Genomic DNA, 20194 nt, shown 5'->3' with positions numbered 1-20194 from the left:
TTCCCTCCTGAACCATTTGCTGGCATTATGCCCCATCACTCACTCACCACAGAATACTTTGATATGCAATTGCTACAAAAAAGGACATTCTTCTGAGGAAACACAGTCCCAAAAAACCAAACCGAAACCTATTGCCATCAAGTCGATTCCGACTCACAGCAACCTGTAGGACCAAGTGGAACCGCCCCATAAGCTTTCCAAGGCTGTAAATCTTTATAGAAGGAGACTGCCACATCTTTCTCCAGCAGAGCACCCGGTGGATTTGAACTACTGACTTTTCAGTTAGCAGCCCAGCACTTAATCACTGCACCACCAGGGCTTCTCTGTTACTGTGTGCTGTTGAGTCAATTCCAAGTAATAGTGACCCTATAGGACACAGTAGAACTGTCCCATAGGGGTTCCTAGCCTGTCCCATAGGGGGAGCCCTGGTGACACAGTGGTTAAGTGCTCAACTGCTAACCAAAAGGCTGGTGGTTCAAAACTACCAGCAACTACCCCCAGCAAACCCCTATCAGCCAACCCACCAATCACTTCATGGGAGAAAATATGACAGAAAATGTGGGAGAAAGATATGATAGTCTGTTTCCGTAAAGATTTACAACCTTGGAAACCCTATGAGGCAGTTCTACTCTGTCCTACAGGGTCATTATTAGTGGAAATAGACTCAACAGCAATGGGGTTTGGTTTGGGTTTTGTAATCTTTATGGGAGCAGATTGCCATATCTTTTCTCCTGCAGAGCAACTGGTGAGTTCAATAGAATACTGCCATCTAATCCCCATTCAAGATTCACTGATTATCTAAAAAAATTCAATTACAGCAAAATAATACAGTTCAGAATTGCCTGTTGCCTTTAGCTCACATGTCTTTTTATCCCCCTTTAATTTAGAACAGTTCCTCACTCTTGAATCTGTGTTTAATGATTAAGGATTTGGCAAACAGCCTCTAGAACAGTTGCCAGGGCCCCTCAAGTTATTACTACCCCAACTCTGCCCCACAATAACTATGAGCAATGGCCTTGAGCTTCAATTCCCTTGTATGTAGAAGGGTCGTAATGACATTAGTCTTGCAGAGACTGGGGGAGGACTAAAAGAGAAATGCACAGAATCTCTTGTATCGTTTATGGCTCAAAGAAAGCACTCAACAAATATTAATTCCCTTATCTCACAATAAAATGTTTAGCTATCTAACTCACTAGAATTGTAGCAGTACATAACAAGAACACATAGATCTATCTACTGAGTAACTCTATTTCATTTTGTAAACCTTTCCCCCTGTTTATACCATGAACTTCTAGTACCTAAGAAAAGAGAGAGAGAAAAAAAAAAAGATAACTACCATACAAAGTTCAACTGGTAAAAACAGGGAGTCCTGTTCATCAGCAGTGGGTTTTGAAATAAGATTCTCGCCCTTTTTCACAGATTTTTTTCACTTTCGTTTTTAAACACAGGTTTCTCCTAAAGAAGGAAGTAGATAGAGGAGGGGTGGAGAGGAAACTATTTTTTTTACCTGACCTAGGTACCTTCTCATGCTTTTATCCTGCCTCTCCTTCCCCTGTAATTGTCAAATATTTCCATGGAATGTTTCTGCCTACTACAGTTCACTCTGGAATGCAATGCTCTGGCTTTGGCACTCATCTCTCCATTGACATCATGTTATTAAAAGCCAAGTATCTCTGAGTGACATCTGGCTTCTTTCAATCATTAATAGCCTCGAAACATCTCTAGAGCCCTTGACTACTGTTTACTTTCCCTTTTTCTATCTTATATTTCATGGCACTAAAATACCCTTCCCTTTCTTCTCCTAATTCTTTGAACAAGTTTCATCCATGCACACAGGTATTTTCCACTTTCTTCTACTTCTCCCCAAAGTTCTGTTCTCTCTCTCTCTGTCTCCCTCTCCCTCTCCTTCTCTCCCTCCCTCCTTCCTCAACAAGGTTTTAACTATCACCTCTGCAACTGAGGGCATAGTGGTTAAGAGTTCCACTGCTAACCAAAGGTCAGCAGTTTGAATCCACCAGCCACTCCTTAGAAGCCCTATGGGGCAGCTCTATTCTGTCCTATAGGGTCCCTATGAGTTGGAATTTACTCAAACTGTAATGGATTTACTTTGGTTGGGTTTTTCGTTTTGCAACTGATACTCAAATCTATATACATCTACATCAAATCCCCCTCTCAGTTTTTAACCTATTATCTTCACTTGCCTAATCAATTCATCCACTTAGACATTTGACTCAATTTTTTTGCACTTACCATAATTTTTTTTCCTTCCATGAACTTTAATGCTAAGCAGTCACTACATTTAATTTAGCCTTGCTTCCTTAAAGTATCCCTTCTGCTCCTACCCTGGTTCATCAGACCCTTGTTATTTCATGTTAGCATGGCTTTGATTTTTCTAATCTCTGTTATCCCCCATTCTCCCGTGACACTTGAAATCTGAGGTCAAATTTGTCTTCTCTTTTCTTAGTCGTCTAGTGCTGCGATAACAGAAACACCATAAGTGGATGGGTTTAACAAACAGAAGTTTATTCTCTCACAGTCTAGTAGTAGGCTAGAAGTCCAAATTCAGGGTGTCAGCTCCAGGGAAGGCTTCCTCTGTTGGCTCTGGAGGAAAGTCCTTGTCATCAGTCTTCCCCTGGACTGGTAGCTTCTCTGCACAGGAACCCCAAGTCCAAAGGATGTGCTCTGCTCCCAGAATTGCTTTCTTGGTGGTATAAGGTCCTCCAACTCTCTGCTTGTGTCCCTTTCCCTTAATCTCTTGTAAGATTAAAGTGATACAGGCTACACCTGAGAGAAACTCCCTTTACGTTGGATCAGGGATGTGACCTAAGCAAGGGTGTTACGTCCCATTCTAATCCTCTTTAACCACAGGCAGAGATGATGATTTATAACACATAGGAAGACCACAAAATGGAGGACAACCACACAATACTGGGAATCATGGCCTAACCAAGTTGACACATATTTTGGGGGGGACACAATTCAATCCATGACAAGTCTGAATACTACTCTCATTCCATTATCCTCTGAACAAAAACCTTCCATAGATCATCACTGCCATGGTAGGCACTGCAAACACAAATGCCCAAACAGTCAAAGTTAACGACTAGTACAGGCAGAGTATAACATAATAAAGGATGGGGGGAGGGAGGACAGTGGTTAATCAGCAACCTCACACACCATTTAAAGGGGGCAGTAGCTACTAAGTTCAAGTCAAATGTTGCCGTGAGAGAAGCTGCCCCACTGCTGACAGATATGCTGCTTTTCTCAACAGAAGTCCAAAAGCTGAACTGTTACAGGAAATTTGGATTTTACGTGAAAATCATAATGTTTAAACACTAGCAACTAAATTAAAAAAAAAAAAAAAAGCACCTGGGTCAAACAAAGCCTATCTGGAATCAGGCTTGCAGTCTGGTTATGACTTGAGGTCTAAGAAGTTAATGCAAATGCCTTAGCTTGCTATTTCAAGTCTTCTAAGGTTATCCTGAAACTACCTCTCTGAAATCAAGTTTATCAGTAACTCAGAATGACCACTACAAGCCAACTGGCCTACTATACTGTCCTCTAAACACACCTGGTTCTTTCTTATCTCTATGCTTTCATCATGTTGTTTCCCACACAGAAATGTCTTTTCTCTAAATCCTACTTTAAGATTCACTTCAAATGCTACCTTTTCCCAAAAACTTCCCGGACTATGCCGGCTTATGAGAGTATCTCTTCCATATTCAAAGATTGCTGGACATTTTATAAGCTATTCTTTTTTGCACTTACTTATTAAGGAATAGATATTTTCATTGTACTCATTTTAGTAAATGAGGATATTGAGGCTTGCCCAAGGTAAGTGGCAGAGCTGGAGTTAAACTCAGCTCCTGTTTCCAGTGCAAAAAGAAGAAATAGGAAATTCATGTGCTGGTAACTCCTTATGTGATAGCTATTATTTTCCAGGGGTCTCTGGGTAGCACAAACAGTTAAGGCACTCATTTGTTAACCAAAAGGTTGGTGGTTCAAGTTCACCCAGAGGTGCTTCAGTAGAAAGGCCTGAGATCTGATTCCAAAAAAATCGGCCATTGAAAACACAGTGTAGCACAGCTCTACCCTGATATACATGGAGTTACCAGGAGTCAGAGTTGACCTGATGGCAATTTGTTTTTGGTGTTATTATATGACAAGACAAAAAAAAAAAAAAAATTTCTTAACATGACCCACAAGCCTCTCTGTTTCTATCCGCTGGTAATTTCTCAATTTTTTTAAGACACATTAGCCTTGTTTCAGTTTCTAGAACTTACCAAGATGCCTCATACTTCATGACCTTAGCATATAATTTTATTTGCCTAGAATATTCCTCTTCATTTCTCTCATGTCTAGTCCTTACTCACTGTTATCTCAACTTAAACACCATTTCCTCATCATTTCATCCCACGATCCTTTAACACTAAATCCTCCACTAACCATTGTATTTCATAGCATCTATTGGAACTCTAAATAAATAGTTGTATTATGATTTAACACACCTCTCCCCTGCTACTCAGTGCCCTCACTACCTCTTTCATCATTTTATCTGTGCTATACAAACATTTTTTTTTTATATACAAACATTGGAAACCCTGGTGGTGTAGTGGTTAAGTGCTATAGTTGTTAACCAAAATGTTGGCAGTTCAAATCCACCAAGTGCTCCCTGGAAACTCTATGGGGCAGTCCTATTCCATCCTTAAGGGTCTCTATGAGTTGGAATCAACTGAATGGCAATGAGTTTGTTTGTTTTTGGATACAGACATTGAGTGAGTGACTGGTGTTCTTTAACTCTTATACGCAGTTTTAAGATTTGGAAAGATTAAACACCCTTAATCTCATAGCTGTAGGTAATTAAGATCATACATGTTAAAAAGGCTATACTATTGCCACTACAGGAATGTTCACCAAATTTACAGCATTTTATAAAAATCTGCATTTAATTGGTGTCTTTTCCTTCTCAACATGTAGTCTGTTTAATACATATTAAATTCTAAATCAAATGGTATGTGAGATTTTTATCATTAGATATTGTTTACAATAAACCAAAATGGAATTGCCTGGCTTCCATGGAAAGGGATGAATTGAGGACCTGGATGGGAGAGTCAACCACAATGCGTGATGCAAAAGTGAATTATCTAATAACTCAGAGAGTGGCAGCTGGATTTCAGTGAAAGGACAGGAAGCCAGATGTCTAATTCATCAGGAGAAAATAACCAAAACATCCAGATGTGTTCCAGGATTAGAGAAACTAGTAGGGTGTGACCTTTTGGGAGCAAATCATCAGGCCTATCTTCCAAGCCACCTCAGGTGGCTTTCAACAACCAACATTTTAGCTACCACTCAGTCAGTCAAGCATTTTTAGCTACTAGTCAGTCAGTCAAGCACTAACTGCTTGTACCACCCATGGACTCTCGAAGTCTGTATTTGTTATTGTTGAGTGCTGTGGACTCAATTCCTACTCATAGTGATCCCATGTGACAGACGAGAATTGCTCCATAGGATTTTCTTTGCTGTAATCTTTCCAGAGCAGAGCCCTGGTGAAGCGTTCGGCCACTAACCAAAAGTTCAACAGTTCAAATCAGCCAGCTGCTCCTTGGAAACCCCATGGGGCAGTTCTACTCTGTCCTGTAAGGTCACTATGAGTTGGAATTGACTTGGCAGCAACAGGTTTTGTTTGGTTTTAGTAACATTATGGAAAGAGATCAGCAGGTCTTTCTCTCCTGGAGCTCCTGAGTGAGTTTGAGCCATCAACTTTTCGATTAGCAGCCGAGCGCTTAACAGTTTGTGCCACCAGAGTCCTTTTGAAGTCTATATAGTAGAGATTTTATTGCCCAAAAAGCCAATATCAACATTGTAATCATAATCTCCAAACTGAGCAAAGGTGGTTCTTCGCAAGTTACTAAAACAGCTCCATTTAATTTGTGTTTCTTTTTCAAAGATCTCAGAGATCACACTACTTGAAATGTGTTTTATAGGGTTATTCAGTATTATGGAAAATCCCAGCCATATATCACTCTTAAACATTTTTATTCCATGTTCATGTGTAAAATGTTGGGTAGTTTATGCCACTACGAAAGCTAATGTGCGATCTGATGTATGGGTCGGGACTTCTGGGGTTATTGTTAGGTGCCTTCGAGATGGTTCCAACTCATAGCGACCCTATGTATGTATAGCAAAACAAAACACTGCCTTGTCCTGAGCCACCCTTACAATCATTCCTATGTTTTTGCAGCCACTGTGTCAATCCATCTTGTCGAGGGTCTTCTTATTTTCCGCTGACCCTCTACTTTACCAAACATGGTGTCCTTCTCTAGGGACCGGTCCCTGCTGGTAGTGTGTCCAAAGTATGTAAGATATAGTCTCACCATCCATGCTTCTAAGGAGCTTTCTGGCTGTACTCCTTCCAAGACAGATTTGTCATTCTTCTGACATTCCATGCTATATTTAATATCCCTTGCCAACATCACAATCCAAAGGTGTCCATTTTTCGTCGATCTTCCTTATTCATCATCCAGCTTTGGCATGCATATGAGCCAATTGAAAATACCAGGGCTTAGGTCTGGTGCACCTTAGTCCTCAAAGTGACATCATTGGTTTTTAACACTTTAAAAAGGTCTTATGCAGTGGATTTGCCCAATGCAATTCACCATTTGATTTCTTGACTTTTGACAGGATTGTGAATTACGAGAGAAATTTACTTTCATAAATGAGAGAAGTTTACTTTCATAAAAAACAGACAAGCTTATAATGATGAAAGAGAATCTCTCTTGTCTCTGGACAGCCAAGGGCATCAGAGATTGTGACTACATGTGCGTCAGCTCCTTCTAGGAGAGAACATTTAGCTGTCACAATCCCTCTTCATTCAGCATCTTCCTTCCCCAGATCCCAGATTCAATGAACATAAGCAAAACTCCTTCACATCAGCTTGTGTCTGTCTTCACAAACAGAAACAGATGTCACAGCAAAAAATTATCAAACCTATGCACCCTGTTATATGGCTATCATTTTTTAAACTCATATGCCATCTTTGCTCTAGACTCTAGGGATACAAAAACAAACAAACAAACAAAAAAAGAGGCACACTGCCACTGAGGGAATTTGTAGAATACTGTAAACCAAGAAGGAGCATTTGCAATTAGGTGTCCAACAGAGTAACGGATTCAAATTGAAACCATTTATTCAATGAACTTTGAGACTGGATGTATAGTCTCCTATCTCCCCTCCTGTTCTCAAAATAATTTCCTACTTCCAAAATAATTGTGATGTGACAGTACAAAGATTGCTATTAATCTTCTTCCAGCACTGATAGTGCCTAATATATGCAAAACACGATCATATCCTGTATTCAGTTAAACCTCAGACATATTTGAGGAAACTGAAGCACTGACAAGATTAATTAACTAATTTGCCCTTCACCACATAGTACTGCGAGATGTAGACCGCAAGCCCAGGTAGTCTGATCCCGGAGTCCACGCTCTTAATCATCACGACTCCCAGAAGGCAGGGGCCTTGTTGTGCACACTGTTGTGTACCTAGTGTCTGGTTCACTGCTGGGCATACAAATCCAACCAAACCGAAGCTGATGCCATTGAATTGATTCCAACTCATAGAGACCTTATAGGACAGAGCAGAATTGCCGCATAGGATTCCTATGGAGCAGCTGGTAGATTCAAATTGCTGACCTTTTGGTTAGCCGAGCTGTTAACCACTGTGCCACCAGGGTTCCAGGCACACAAAAAAGGTCAGTAAAACACTACTGAATAAGTAAACAAAGAGAAAGGGCCAAGATGCTCAGATACTAAAAAGGACTAGTTTCCAATCATGAGATGAACGGGCTTGTAGGGACACAGAACAAATTCTGGCTGATTTGCCCTTCTCCATTCCAGGTTACCTGATATCACCAAGGAGACATCTTTCAAATACTAACACACATCATTCTTCCCACCCCATCACTGAGTAGTGTTTCTCAAACTTTTACAGGAAACGTCCCTCCCTAATATGTGGCAAAAGAGCCCTGATGGTGTAATGATTTAAGTACTCAGCTGTGAACTGAAGGGTGGGTGGTTTGAACCCACCAGAGGCCCTGTAGGAGAAAAGACCTGGTGAGCTGCTCCTGTGAAGATTACAGGGTAGGAAGCCCTATGGGGCATTTCTACTATGTCCTATTTGGTCATTGTGAGTGGGAATCAACTGGATAGCACACAATAACAACAGTATCTGGCAGATGAGAGCAACCACACCCTTAGGGGCTAGGCATGCAGCCCCAAAAGGGCCCACAACAGTGAGCTTCTCATGAGCAGTGTGCCTCATCATCAATATCCAAGCAAGTTTGGCATTTACTCTACAATGTGTCTTTGTTTTACTATAAAAACCAATGTTAACAACTACACAATTGCAACTACAGAAGGAAAACTTTATTCCTACCATGATTTCTAACACTGCTCGGCCTATATCCACCTTCTTTCTGGGTATTCATGCTGCCGCTTCATATACACAGGCTATAGATCCAGTCCGCACTACTTGGCATGCACAGAAATCCTTTCCCAGTCCAGTTCCTAACTCGCCAGCCCCATCTCCTACCACTTCAGCCAATCCAATTATTTGTAACCACAGTCACATTTCAAGGTGTTTCAACCTCCTGGATTTTGACAATCAGGTCCTTGTGGACCTTGAGAAGACATATCTTCCTTCCAAACACCACTTAGATGTGATTCTGTTGAAGTCTTTCCTCAACCTCTTCCATCCCACAGGGTGTGGGTACTTGGTAATACTTCTGTAGACTGTTTGCATTTGTTTGTAACTGTCTTCCCTACTGGACTGTGCTGTCCCTGGGGGACAACTTAACATCCCAAGAGCCAAGCAGAGCCTTGCCACACAGGTAAAGTTTATAGGAAACTTAGATCACAATATGTAACCTAATCCTCCAAGACAAGAAAGCAATAAAGCTATGAAAGTAAAATTAAAAACAAATTGAAAGGTCTGAGTGCATCTCCAATCCCGATTTTAATTTTTGCTAGATAGAGGAATTCCAGATTCCAAGAGCTGGGGACATTGTGCTAAGGGCTCCCAAGAAGTTAGGAGACATTAGGGATGGCGAAGGAGTCACTCACCAACTGGTGGAAGGTAGGTGTTTGTTCTCTAGCGTTTTGGTCCAGGGCTTGTACCAGGTGATCTCCTCGGCAGCTTTGCCCCAGAACCTCTCTGGATCCGTCACCGAGGCCGCGAAATGGGTCTTGTACTCGCAGCCTCCGCCTGAGGACAGCGCCCTGCAGCCCCGGCCCCCGAGACCGCCTCGCAGGCCGGGGGCCACAAAAGCCCTGAGGGCTGGGACGTTTCCCCGGGCCGGTATGGACCCGGGCAGTGGCCCCCCGAGCCCCCTGGCTCCAGTGACATTGCGACATTGCAACCAAGACGGCTTCATTGCCACCCGCTGCCCCAGCAATCTGCGCTCCCCGCTGTCCCCGAATACGATTCACCAGCGACAACTGGGGCTTTAGCGACTTCTTGGGGACCAAAGGGGAGCGGGAGGGAGGCGGGAACAAAGTAAGCCCCGAAGCCCTGGAGTTGTGGAAGTCGTACTAGAGTCGTCGGGAAAAACCGCCCTGGAGCCACAGAGGAAGCAACAGGTTGGAGTGGAGACCGAGTAGGTTACAGCCTCGTTGCGCTTGGTGAGTTGCGCCGCTGCAACAAATCCAGTCCCCACATCCGTTTCCAATCCCACGGCTCTCCCAGGAAAAGCGCTCTCAAACTGCAGAACGACCCCCTCCCCACCCCGCCTTCTGCAGTACCCTCGCATTCCTAGGAAAAGGCCAATGGACCTGAGTCGCTTTAAATGTTCAAGCAAGCAAGTGTTTGCAGCTTGCCTAAATTTAATCTTTGGAGAGGAAACTGGAGCAGACGGCATCTCCTCTGGCCTACAGGGGAAACTACCAACCTTGGGCATTGCTTCAAGGCTCCTGAATTGTAACTGCTATATTTTAAATCAGCATAATCCCGGGTTGTTAAACACACAGACAGCGCTTCCAGGGCGAAGATTGCTCCAGGATTTCCTGACAGCTGAGAGGGTAGGAGGAGTGGAAGGAGGTTGGGCTAGCCAAATCGGGTAGTGTTTGCTGGGGTAATTGACAGGCCACTAGGGAAGGTATCCCAACTTAGAATAGGGATTCACCTGCTGACTGGCGTCCCTACAGAATTTAGAAGCAGCGAGCAGACAGGTCTTATTGCATATTTTCCCTTCTACTTTGCCTCTTTGTAGTTGCTGTGGCCTTTTTTTTTTTTTTTTTCTCTCCTGATAAACCAAAAGGGAGAACTAAGATGAAAAAATTGGAAAGAGGAAGCTGCAGAAAATTAGGAAAAAGGTGGTGTGAATGACTATTTGAATTTACCATGCATGCCTCAAGCTCTGTTACTTTTTTTCGCAGTAGAGTGGAATTCAGATGCAATCGTTTGCCTTAATTTTATGCCGAACACGTTCTGTCTTACTGTGACAATATTTGCAGTTTTAAATGTAAAGACATGTATTTCCAAATCTAAGATGAGAGATAGGGGATGACCCTGACCCTGGGAAAGAGTGTAAACTTGAAAAGCTGTAAACACATTATCCTGCAGGAAAAGAATGATGTGGGGATAAAGGCTAAACAGAACAGAAATAAATCTAATGCAAAACAAAGCAAATTTCTTTAATCACCTTAGCTATTTCCTTTCCAAGGGTTCCTGGCAGCATAAATGGTTACACATTCTACCACTAGCTGAAAGGTTGCCAGTTTGGACCAGCCCAGAGGTGCCTTGGCAGAAAGACCTGATGATCTACTTGAGAACGCTGTGGAGCAGTTCCACTCTGCACACATGGAGTGTCCATGGCTCAAAATCTACTGGATGGCAACCAACAAAAACAACAATTCCCTTTCAGGTGAGAAACAAGGCAGGAGATTGTTTTCCTAACACCTAAAACCAGTTACTGTTGAGTTGTTTTCCCAAGCCACCTTTGGGTGGATCCAAACAGCCAACTTTTGGGTTAGTAGTGGAGTGCTTAACCATTTGCACCACCCAGGGACACACTCCTGATATCTGCACTTACTTTGTTCCTTCTGAAGACCTCAAATCAAATGATTTCTGATGATAAAGGACGCAGCCATCTCTTGAATCCAGAGAGTCAAGATCCAGATTCAAATCGTACCTCCCTCTTTTTTTTTTTTTTCCTCTCAGTCAGTTTGCTTTATGCTGCTATCTGGTATACAAGTTGCCTTGACCCTAAATTACCCCCCACTGTATTATAATGATGTCCACTTCAATCATTCGTTGAACAAATATGTGAGTACCTGCATTGCCCAAGGTATGGCTCATTAGAAGGAAGAAGGAAACAGACAGCTATTGGCACCTGCTATGTGTACACATTTTGCTGGACGCTTTCGAATAAGTTGGCTCCTGTGATTCTCATAAGAGTACTAAGTGCTAATTATCATGCCCATCATTACAAACAGAACTTAAAGATAGGCTATTGCTTGAGGCCACACAGCTACCAAGAAAAAAAGGCAGATCTCAGACCTTATCAATTCTCAGAGCTTCTCAGCCATTGTGCCTTGAATAATAGGTGTGCTATGATCTCTGCCTCAAGGTGGACTAGTGCTCAGGGTCAATCAGCTCCAGCACTGCCATTTAACCCAGTGTACTCTACAAATATGATCATATTCTTTCTGTGCTGTGACTTGAAGAAGGTTGGAAATCTGCCTCTGAGCACATGATTTTTGCATCTGGCTGATTATCTTTCTATTAAGAAAAAAAAAAGGTCATAGACTTCCAATAAAACATGACAAATTGAATATTCACATTTATTGCATCTCCTTAGAGAATCCCCATTGAAACAGAGTCAAAAGGAGTGGTGGTAAAAACTACAAGGACAAGGAGAAAAGGAATGGAGAAGAAACCAAATAAAAGAGTGGAAAGAATATGGATCCATGGTATATGATTTAAAAAAGAGAAGAAAATAGAATATAAATTCCTTTAGAAACCTGGGACATCTTAGGACTTAGAGGTCCTGGGTTCCTCTAAATGTTAAAAATGAAAGTTAGGGCTTAAAAATAGAAGGATTGGCTCAAAGATTGTATGAGGCAAAGTTGGACCTCCACATTGCAGATCAAAACAACTGTCTCTGGACGCTTTAATTATTATCTTTATTAAGTAATTGTATAGAAAAGAATATAAATGATGATTCCATTTCAGGTTGAGGGAAGAGCATGAATAAAGGCATAGTAGGACAAAGGCAAAGAATCTGGGTTGGATGGAGTCTACAGTACAAATACGGCAGCAGTAGGCAGTTGTACTAGAAAACTGCATTGAAGCCAAATATAGAGGTGTAAATAGTTCAAATGCAGACAGCATCTGAGGATAAACTTTTTTTTTTAATAATTTTTATTGTGCTTTAGGTGAAAGTTTACAAATCAAGTCAGTCTCTCACACAAAAACCCATATATACCTTGCTACACACTCCCAATTACTATGAGACAGCACTCTCTCCCTCCACTCTCTCTTTTTGTTTCCATTTAGTCAGCTCCTAACCCCCTCCACCCTCTCATCTCCCCTCCAGGCAGGACAAGCCAACACAGTCTCCAGTGTCCACCTGATCCAAGAAGCTCACCCCTCACCAGCATCCCTCTCCAATCCATTGTCCAGTCCAGTCCATGTCTGAAGAGTTGGCTTTGGGAATAGTTCCTGTCCTCGGCCAACAGAAGGTCTGGGGGCCACGACCACCGGGGTCTTTCCAGTCTCAGCCAGACCATTAAGTCTGGTCTTATGAGAATGTGGGGTCTGCATCCCACTGCTCTCCTGCTCCCTCAGGGATTCTCTGTTGTGTTCCCTGTCGGGGCAGTCATTGGTTGTAGCCAGGCACCATCTAGTTCTTGTCCCAGGATGATGTAGTCTCTGGTTCACGTGGCCCTTTCTGTCTCTTGGGCTCGTAATTGCCTTGTGTCCTTGGTGTTCTTCATTCTCCTTTGCTCCAGGTGGGTTGAGACCAATTGATGCATCTTAGATGGCTGTTTGCCAGCATTTAAGACCCCAGATACCACTCTTCAAAGTGGGATGCAGAATGTTTTCTTAACAGATTTTATTATGCCAATTGACTTAGATGTCCCCTGAAACCATGGTCCCCAGACCCCTGCCCCTGCTATGCTGGCCTTCGAAGCATTCAGTTTATTCAGGAAACTTCTTTGCTTTTGGTTTAGTCCAATTGTGCTGACCTCCCCTGTATTGTGTGATGTCTTTCCCTTCACCTAAAGTAGTTCTTATCTACTATCTAATTAGTGAATGCCCCTCTCTCACCCCCCCGCCCCCTCTCGTAACCACAAAAGAATGTTTTCTTCTCAGTTTAAACTATTTCTCAAGTTCTTATAATAGTGGTCTTATGGAATATTTGTCCTTTTGCAACTGACTAATTTCACTCAGCATAATGCCTTCCAGGTTCCTTCAAGTTTGAAATGTTTCACAGATTTCTCACTGCTCTTTATCGATGCGTAGTATTCCATTGTGTGAATATACCATGATTTATTTATCCATTCATCCGTTGATGGGCACCTTGGTTGCTTCCATGTTTTTGCTATTGTAAACAGTGCTGCAATAAACATGGGTGTCTGAGGATAAACTTTTAATGACCAACTTTTAAGGCCAACACAAAAATTCAAATGCATCCATTCTTCTTCGTTCTTCCTTATTCATTGTCCAACTTTCACATGCATATGAGGCAATTGAAAATACCATGGCTTGGGTCAAGTGAATGATGTTGGCAAAGAAAGTTGAATATACCATGGACTGCCAGAACAATGAACAAATCTTTCTTGGGAGAAGTATGGCCAGAATGCTCCTTAGAAGGGAGGATGGTGAGACTTCATCTAATATACTTTGGACATGCTATCAGGAGGGATCAGTCCCTGGAGAAGAACATCATGCTTGGTAAAGTATGGGGTCATCACAAAAGAGAAAGACCCTCACTAAGCTGGATTGACCCAGTGGCTGCAAAAATGGGCTCAAACTTAGCAATGACTGTGAGAATGGCGCAGAATCAGGCAGTATTTCCTTCTGTTGTACAATAGTGTCCCTACAAGTCAGAGCCAACTCCAAGGCACTTAACCTTAACAATAACAAATAAAGTCACTCCTGAGGTTCACCCTTCAGCAAAAGATTAAGCAGCTCTATAGGGCCGACAATAACATAGGTGAGGGACGTACTTCATAGTTCAATCATTTACATGAGATTAATGGGCACACCAGCCCCAAAACAAAGGTGAGAAGGCAGGAAAACTGAAATAATGGAAACAAAGAACCTAAGGTGGAGAAGCAGAGAGTGTTGACACATCCCAGGTTTGGCAACTGTGATGATTAAGGTTGTGTGTCAACTTGACTAGGCTATTATTCCCAGTGGTTTGGCAGTCACGTGATGTGATCACCTCCATGATGAGATCTGGTGTGACCTGCCAACCTGTAGAAAGGGAGTTTCCTTAGGTGTGTGACCTGCATCAATATAAGTGAACATTCTAGAAAGACACAGGGGCTTTTGCTCACTCTGGATGCTGCAGCTGGCTCCTGTTTGTCTGACCTCTGGTTCTTGGGACTTGAGCTAGCAGCTTATCTGTCATCTTGCCTGCCAATCTTGGGATTTGTCAACCTTTGCAGCCCTTGAAAAAGAGCCATGCTCTCTGACCTGCTGATGTTGAGTTCACCAGGCGGCTACATGAATCAGGAGAAGCCTCTATCTATCCTCATCACAGACTTGGGACATTCCAGCCTCCACAACCTCGTGAGCCATTTCTTGCTTTATTGGTTTTGCTCCTCTAGAAAACCCAGCTGAAGGCAGCAACCAATGTCACAAAGTAATTTGTGTATCAACTGTTGAAAGAGAAACTAATATGCTCTGTAGACTTTCACCTAAATCACAATTAAAAAAAAAAAAAAAATTACAGCACTAAAGACCTGTTGGTGGATCACTAAACATATGAAAAGCTTAAAATCACTGCCCATTGAGTCCCATTTTGATTACTAGCCCTGCCACTTAAATTGTTAGTTAGTTGCCTTCCAGTAAACTCCTACTCATGGCAATCTTATGCGTAACAAAACAAAACGTTGCCAAATCCTGAACCATCTTCATGATCGTTGGTATGTTTAAGTCCACTGTTGCATTTTTTTTACCTTGATTTCACTGGCCCTTTACCTTACCAAACATGATGTTCTTTTGTAGCAACTGGTCTTTTCTGATGACACACTCAAAGTAAGTGAGCTGAAGTCTTGCAATTCTTTCTTCTAAGGAACATTGTGGTTATAGTCCTTCTAAGACTAATTTGCTCTATCTTCAGTCAGTATGCGGTAAATTCAACATGCTTCAACACCACTATTCCAAAACATCAATTCTTCTGTCTTCCTTTTTTCATTATCCAACTTTTGCATGCATATGAGGTGATAGAAAATACCAAGGCTTCAGCTAGACACAACTTAGTCATCAAAATGACATTTTTTATTTTAGGACTTTAAATAGGTATTTTGCTAACACTCACCTGTCGATTTTTGGTACAGTGGTGGCTTGCAAGTTAATATGATGCTGAAAGCTATGCCACCAATATTTCAATGCAAACAGGGTCATCTATGATGAATAGGTTTCAGTGGTGCTTCCAGACTAAGACAGACTAGGAAGAAAGGCCTGGTGATATATGTTTGAAAATTAGTCAATGAAAACACACAACAGAATATTGCCCTGACACTTATTAGGTGTAAAACATTTGGAACATTTACTCATCCTCAAAACACTCTATTAACATTGCACAAATAGAACAAAAGAAAAGAATCATGTGATCATTTCCATGGATGCAGAAAAAGGCATTTGATAAAGTCCAACACTCATTCCTGATAAAAACTCTCAACAAAATAGAAGTAGCGTGGAAAATCCTCAACATAATAAAGGGTATCTATATAAAGCCAATAGCCAACATCATTCTCAATGGAGAGAGACTGAAAGCAGTCACACTGAAAATGGGAACAAGACAAGAATGCCCTTTATCACCACTCCTATTTAACATTGTGCTAGAAGTCCTAGCTAGAGCAATAAAGCAAGAATAAGAAATAAAGGGCATCTGAATTGGAGAGGAAGAAGTAAAACTATCTCTATTTGCAAATGATATGCTTCTATACATACAGAACCCCAATGATTCCACAAGAAAACTGCTGGAACTATTAAAAAGATTCAGCAGAGTAGCAGGATATAAGATCAGCATACAAAAATCAATTGATTCCTATATACCAAAAAAGAGAACCTCGAAAAGAAAATCAGGAAAACAATACCATTTATAATAGCCCCTAAAAAGATAAAATACTGAGGAATAAATCTAACCAGGGATGTAAAAGACCTATACAAAGAAAACTAGAAAACATTACTGCAAGAAACCAAGAGGCCTACATAAATAGAAACACATACCATGCTCATGGATAGGAAGATTCAACATTGTGAAAATGTCAATCCTATCCAAAATAATCTACAGATCCAACGCAATCTGTATGTAAATACCAGCAGCATTCTTTACTGAGTAGGAAAAAAGAATCACCAGCTTTATACAGAAAGGAAAGAGGCCCGGATAAGCAAAGCATTACTGAAGAAAAAGTAGAAAGTGGGAGGTCTCACACAACCTAATTTCAGAACCTACTAAACAGCCTCAGCAGTCAGAACAGCCTGGTACTGGTACAATGACAGACACATAGACCAAAGGAACAGAATCGAGAACCCTGGTGTAAATCCATCCACCTATGGTCAGCTGATCTTTGACAAAGGACCAAAGTCCATGAAGTGGAGAAAAACAGTCTTTTTAACAAAGGTGCTAGCAAAACAGAATGCCAATCCATAACGAAATGAAACAGGACCCTTACCTCACACCACATACAAAAACTAACTCAAAATGGATCAAAGGCCTTAATATAAAACCTAAAATAACAAAGATCATGGAAGAAAAATTAGGGACAGTGGCAGAGACCCTAATACATGGCATAATTTTAATACAAGCCATAACTAACAATGCACAAACACCAGAAGATAAACTAAATAGCTGGGAGCTCCTGAAAATTAAACCCTTATGATCATCAAAAGACTTCACCAAGGGACTAAAAAGAGAACCTACAGACTGGGAAATAAATTTTGGCTACGACATATCCAACAAGGGTCTAATCTTTAAAATCTATAGAGTACTTCAGCACCTCAATAACAAAAAGACGAACAATCCAGTTTAAAAAATGGGCAAAGGATATGAACAGACATGTAACAAAGAAGACAAACAGAAGAGAAAATGCTCATGATCACTAGCCATTAGAGAAACGCAAATCAAAGCTGCACTGAGATATCATCTCACCCGAACATTACTGGCACTAATAAAAATAAAAAATGCTGGAGAGGTTTTGGGGAGATTGGAATTCTTATGCACTGCCAGTGGGAATGTAAAATGGTACAACCACTATGGAAAAAGATATGACTCCTCCTTAAAAAACTAAAAATAGAAACATCATATGATCCAGCAATCCCACTCTTAGGAATATATACTAGTGAGAGAGCCATCGCATGAATAGACATCTGCACACCCATGTTCACTGCAGCATTATTCACAAAAGCGAAAAGATGGAAACAACCTAAATGCCTATCAACAGATGAGCAGATAAACAAATTATGTTACATACACACAATGGGATATTATGCAACAATATAAAACAATGATGAGTCCACAAAACATCTCACAACATGGGTGAATCTGGAGGGCATTATACTGAGTGAAATAAGTCAATCACAAAAGGACAAATCATTGTATGAGACCACTGTTATGGATTGAATTGTGTCCTCCCAAAGTGTGTCAACTGGGCTAGGCCATGACTCTCAGTTTTGCATGATTGTCCACCATTTTGTCATCTGATGTGATTTTCCTACTTGTTGTAAATTCTACCTCTATGATATTAATGGGAAACCCTGGTGGCGTAGTGGTTAAGAGCTATGGCTGCTAACCAAAAGGTCGGCAGTTCAAATCCACCAGGCCTTCCTTGGAAACCCTATGTGGCAGTTCTACTCTGTCCTATAGGGTCACTGTGAGTCAGAATCAACTTGATGGCAGTGTTGTTTTTTTTTTAATAATATTAATGAGGCAGGGTTAGAGGCAGTCATGTTTATGAGGCAGGAATCAAGCTACAAGATTCGGTTGTATTTTAAGTCGATCTCTTTTGAGGTACAAAAGGGAGAATCAAGCAGAGAGACATGGGAACCTCATCCCACCAAGGAAGCAGCACCTGGAGCCGAATGCATCTTTTGCACCAGGGGTTCCTGAGCTGAGAAGCTTCTAGACCAGTGGAAGATTGATGACGAGCACCTTCCCCCAGGACAGACAGAAAGAAAAAGCTTTCTCCTATAGCTGGCACCCTAAATTTGGACTTCCCTTTTCCTAAACTGTGAGAGAATAAATTTCTCTTTGTTTTCTGTTATAGCAGCACTAGAACTAAGACAACCACTATTTAAAAAACTCAAGAAAAGGTTTACACACAGAAAAAAACTATCTTTGATGGATACAAGGGAGGGGTGGGGTGGGGTGGGGTGGGGTGGGGTAAAGAAGGGAAATCACTAACTAGGTAGTAGGCAAGTGTTAACTTTGGTGAAAGGAAAGACAACACACAATATAGGGAAAGTCAGCACAACCTGACCAAGGCAAAGCCATAGAAACTTCCTAGACACATCCGAACAGTTTGAGGAACCCAGGTTCATTAACATGACAAAACTTTTACAATTAGAAAATTTAGAAAGAAATCATTTTAATTTCAGGGCACATGTAAATTTTGTACTTTTCTAGAAGAATAATGTTACATTTTTAATTAATCTAGAGAAAAATGTAACAACAATCTTTTCAAAAAATCTTCAACCAAGTTTTAGACACCATATTTATTTCATAATACACCAATAAAACAAAACAAAAAAAAACCCTGTTGCTCTCTACCGTATTCTGACTCATAGCAACACTATAGGACAGAGAACTTCCCCATAGAGTCTCCAAGGAGCAGCTGGTGGATTGGAACTGCTGACCTTTTGGTTAACAGCTGAGCGCTCAACCACTGTGCCACCAGGTATCCAATAAATCAATAAATAGTACAAATATGCAACTCAAGATAATATTCTAACCACTTTAAGCAAAGATTAATTGATCTGATTATCTGAGAGAAGCTTTCTAGTAAATGGGAAAAACACAATAATGAAGAGAGGGTGCAGAGAGGACAGCATAGGGAATGAACACGTATGAGTATCAAAAACACTTGAGGTGAGGAAATGAGCCAGAATAATTAATTTCTAGGGAAAAAAGATGTAGAACTTACAGGAATGAAGTTAGAATTAAAAAATAAAGATACGGGAATCCTACAACTCAATTTTTTCCCACTCCACAATTTTTGCCTAGGATTGGCCCTCTCTGGTACAGGCTAACCTTTTTATACACAAAGAATAAAAGTGTACACAACTTAGGAATTCTTGTAGATTACCCTGGTCCTGTATTCTGCAATCCACATAATTTTCACATTAGCTTGTTAAGAGTCAACTGTCTAAATCTGAGTGAGTGGGTAGAGCTACTAAGGTTTTGCTTGTGACTTGCAGTTTCTTGTATATTATGAAGACGTGGCAGGTACATGTGAAATCGTTTGCAAAAAGCACTTCATCTCTGCAGCTGGTGCACGCTGAGCTAAAATTTGAGACTGGAGACCCATCACAGACCTGTTATAATTTAGCAAAGGGCTTCTGAAAAATGTGACAATTTTCATGACTTAAAAAATATTCTTAAAACTTTTAAAATGACACAGTGCATAGTAATGTAATAATTTTCCATATTATATCTTCCCTCTTTTTGAGCACATAGCAGTAAAGAGAAAAAGGCAATTGAAACAATTATTTTAAAACAAATAGCTTTCTAATGAAGGGGAAGACACTCTCCAACTTCAGTTAATTCTAGTGACCAAAAGACATGGGATTCATCCACTGGTTACGTTTTTACTTCTAAGTAGAAAATGCAACAAATTATTTCTAGTAGAGAAAAAATATTTTTAGTCACTCCTATTTTAGAAAAATCTGGGAGGAAACAGTTTAGGCAATCGCTTTTTTGCTAATTCCTTCTTTTTCAATTTCTTGTTTTTTTTGTGCACAATTG

General features: G+C 41.0%; 1 protein-coding gene across 3 annotated transcripts in view; it reads right to left on the bottom strand.

Annotated features, from left to right (window-relative positions):
• Window positions 1-9566, bottom strand: part of ACSS3 (acyl-CoA synthetase short chain family member 3) — a 175969-nt gene extending 166403 nt beyond the window's left edge. For all 3 annotated transcript variants that reach the window (XM_049883956.1, XM_049883957.1, XM_049883958.1), the window contains exon 1: window positions 9120-9566. In XM_049883956.1, coding sequence (XP_049739913.1) covers window positions 9120-9430 — 311 coding nt within the window. In that variant the 5' untranslated portion in view covers window positions 9431-9566. The remainder of the gene's footprint in view (window positions 1-9119) is intronic.
• Window positions 9567-20194: the final 10628 nt, after the last annotated feature.

The sequence above is a fragment of the Elephas maximus genome, chromosome 4 (genome assembly GCF_024166365.1).
Source record: "Elephas maximus indicus isolate mEleMax1 chromosome 4, mEleMax1 primary haplotype, whole genome shotgun sequence".
In the NCBI taxonomy this organism is placed as follows: domain Eukaryota; kingdom Metazoa; phylum Chordata; class Mammalia; order Proboscidea; family Elephantidae; genus Elephas; species Elephas maximus.
The sequence above is the reverse complement of the archived record's forward strand: the minus strand, read 5'-3'. Positions and strand labels throughout refer to the sequence as shown.